Source organism: Fragaria vesca, linkage group LG1 (genome assembly GCF_000184155.1).
Source record: "Fragaria vesca subsp. vesca linkage group LG1, FraVesHawaii_1.0, whole genome shotgun sequence".
Taxonomy (NCBI): Eukaryota; Viridiplantae; Streptophyta; class Magnoliopsida; order Rosales; family Rosaceae; genus Fragaria; species Fragaria vesca.
Window position 1 is genome coordinate 5,624,286 of NC_020491.1, and position 2,847 is coordinate 5,627,132.

At 36.1% G+C, this 2,847-nt stretch overlaps 1 protein-coding gene across 1 annotated transcript in view; it reads left to right on the plus strand.

Annotated features, from left to right (window-relative positions):
* LOC101291573 overlaps positions 1–2,580 on the plus strand; it is a 7,586-nt gene extending 5,006 nt beyond the window's left edge. The window contains exons 5-8 of the mRNA XM_004288880.1: positions 770–1,105; positions 1,532–1,625; positions 1,734–1,788; positions 2,150–2,580. Of these exons, the coding sequence (XP_004288928.1) occupies positions 770–839 (70 nt within the window). The 3' untranslated portion in view covers positions 840–1,105; positions 1,532–1,625; positions 1,734–1,788; positions 2,150–2,580. The remainder of the gene's footprint in view (positions 1–769; positions 1,106–1,531; positions 1,626–1,733; positions 1,789–2,149) is intronic.
* Positions 2,581–2,847: the final 267 nt, after the last annotated feature.

Here is a 2,847-nt window from a genome sequence, read left to right on the forward strand (position 1 = left end):
CGCTTCACATCCTCTCTGTGTGTATATATATATATATATATATCTGTGTGTGTGCGCTATTTTTTTTTTTTTTTCACTCGACTCAAAAGCTAAATAAAATGGCATCTAAGAGAATTCTATTTAAGCCATTTGATGATAGTTAGGTTATCCCAGAAATTGAGTTGTGTACTGAAAAACCATTTTTAAGCTCTCAGCCTCCACAATGGGATGAATTTCATAATGATGTGGAGGTGGATGCGAATGCTCTTAGTGATGAAGAAAGAGTGAATCAGTAGCTATCTTTTGTTTATGTTGCCTTTATTTGGAGCGAGTGAAAACTGTCCAACACTTGAGTGTTTTATGTTATGTGATTTATGTAGTACCTAAGTTCCAATGTAAAATGAATGAAAGATGTCATTCTCTTTTCTTACTATGATGTATATTCTTTATTAACATAATGTAAAGCATGAAAGGCTTATGCCTAATGTCTCCAAGGCTTTTGTGGATTGAGGCTCTCCAATATGCCTCGCCTCACGCCTTTACATTTTAAAATGTTGATCTAAGGTCAATAAATTAGTTTGCTTGCTTTGATCAGAAAATGCTTCAGTCTAGCAGATCCTTTTCTTGTTTCAAAAGTGTTTGAACTTTAAAGTGCATATAAAATGCCTTGTCCATTGTTACTATTATTCCTTTTACAAAATTTGATGTCGGTACTTGTGCTTTTTTCAGTCTATGTCTTTGTAACTCTGATGTAGTTATCCTCATGATTTTGCAATCCTTTTACTTGCAGGCATCATGTCTACCTCCATCAGTCCCAGAACGCGATCAGAAGTTGCAGTTCAGCCTCGGATGCCAAGTGATATTACCTCCAGAGAGTTTCCTTACTCTTAGACTCCCATTTGTGTATGGTGTAGAATTGGAGGATGGAAGTTTACGTTCTCTAAACTATTTTGAACATCAACCAGAGGTTACTGCCTGGATTACCAAAGGAACAACATTACAGGTCATATCCAAAAGAAATAGTATTGTTCAAGATTAATATCTCACATAAGTTATTGATTCTTTGGAGTTTGCCATGTACATCCATGCCTGAGTTGGCAAAGGCAGAATTGGTTGGTTTGCTCAGGTCAGTATCATACTATGCAGTTTTAAATTGCTTCTTTTGTTTTGTTTTTGTTACATTTTTCAATCATTCCCTTATATGTTTAGTGGACTTCATCTTTCTATCTTCTCTCTCTTGATCAACCTGTATTCACCTGTTTTCTAATTATATCAAACTGATCAGTTGTCTAGTGACTTGCTTCCCCCATAAATTAAAATTCATTTTTTTTTTTGGCACAAGCACTTGATGCAATAAAATAAGTACAAAGGTAGGCACATTTGGCGACACATATTGTTATAATATGGTCAATTGGCATTTCTTAGGGCAGGGTGGTATATGGTTGCTCTCAAATGCTTGAAATGCTTTTTTGTTTTTTTCTCTCCTTTCCTTTATCTCACAGTTGAACTTGATGGTAGAATTTGAACCTGGTGATTGATGATATGAATGCAGGCTATGAATTTCTATAAATATTATGGATGGTGCATATGATGATTGGTAAAGTCTGACCTCAAATCATATCCGTGAAGCGACCCTCTGCGGCCAGGTAATATATTTCGATGACATCATTTCAGTAATTTTTTTCTTGTGAAGGAAATATAGTCCAGTAAATCTAATAATTATTTTCAAAGTAATTGGTTTGTCTATGTAGCAGGGTTCGATTGAACATCTAGGTTGCTGCTGGTTGACTGAAGCTTCTCAATGCCATGGTATGCTCTTTGGTCTTTGTTTGTATTCTTTTCCTCTTGAATCTCAGTTGCTCATTCAATCTAATCTGTTATTAGCCTCAAAATCTGGGATTTGAGATCAAGTAATCCACAGCAGTACCCTTCTGGTCCAGTACCTCTGTTACTTTTTTTATCACTTTCTACTCTTACTTGTATCAATAATTTGATGTGGAATTCCTTTTTGGTGGAAAGCATTGAACACCGTTAAAAATAAAAACATTGAACATGCTGTGTCTGAGAGGATTGATAGCACTACCTAGAATGTGATAGCATGTTATTGAAATCAATATTCTATAATTTTAAGCAATGATTCCCAAGTTTTAAGCAATGATTCTTAGTGTAGGTAGGAGAGGAGAGCACCTTGACAACTTGTCTGGTTGTCTGCTTTTGAAGGAGGATATAGTATGAAATCCAGCACACTTGATTGGCAGTTTTGAAAACTGGATTCATGCCTTTCGTGTCCAACTTGAATTTCGATTAGTTTGTTGAAGAAAAAAAAATGCCAACTAAGATAGATAAGAAACTGAGAAACAGAAGCTTTGCGCTCAGTTGCAGAATATACATTGTAGTTGCTGCATAATTGCAAGATTTGGTTTAAATGCAACCATGGCTTAACCCTGATATTTATGGTCCTACAATTCACTCTTAATTAGAGATGCGAAAGAAGCCATGGATGCTTGGGTGTCTTGGATTCTTGCTGACCCACAACACCTTCACTGCAGTGAGGCTGTCATGCTGAAATGTGCTAAAACTGGCAAATTGTAGAGGTCTAGCAATCCATGTTAATGCGAAAGGAGCTTGCATACTTGCAGTTTGGATGGAAATCTGAATTTGGAAGATCATACACCTCTCTCCATACGCCCAAGAGAATGCCTGTGGTATGCCAGTTATGTCTAGTTCACTAATTCTCACTTTTTGTCTAAAATAAGTGTCTACTGGAAACAGATATTTACTTTTGTTTAATTTACACTCGGTCTATATATCTGTTGTGTTTTGTACGCTTTTCAATGTTGGTCTTGGCTTCAAGCAGGAAAGATAGAT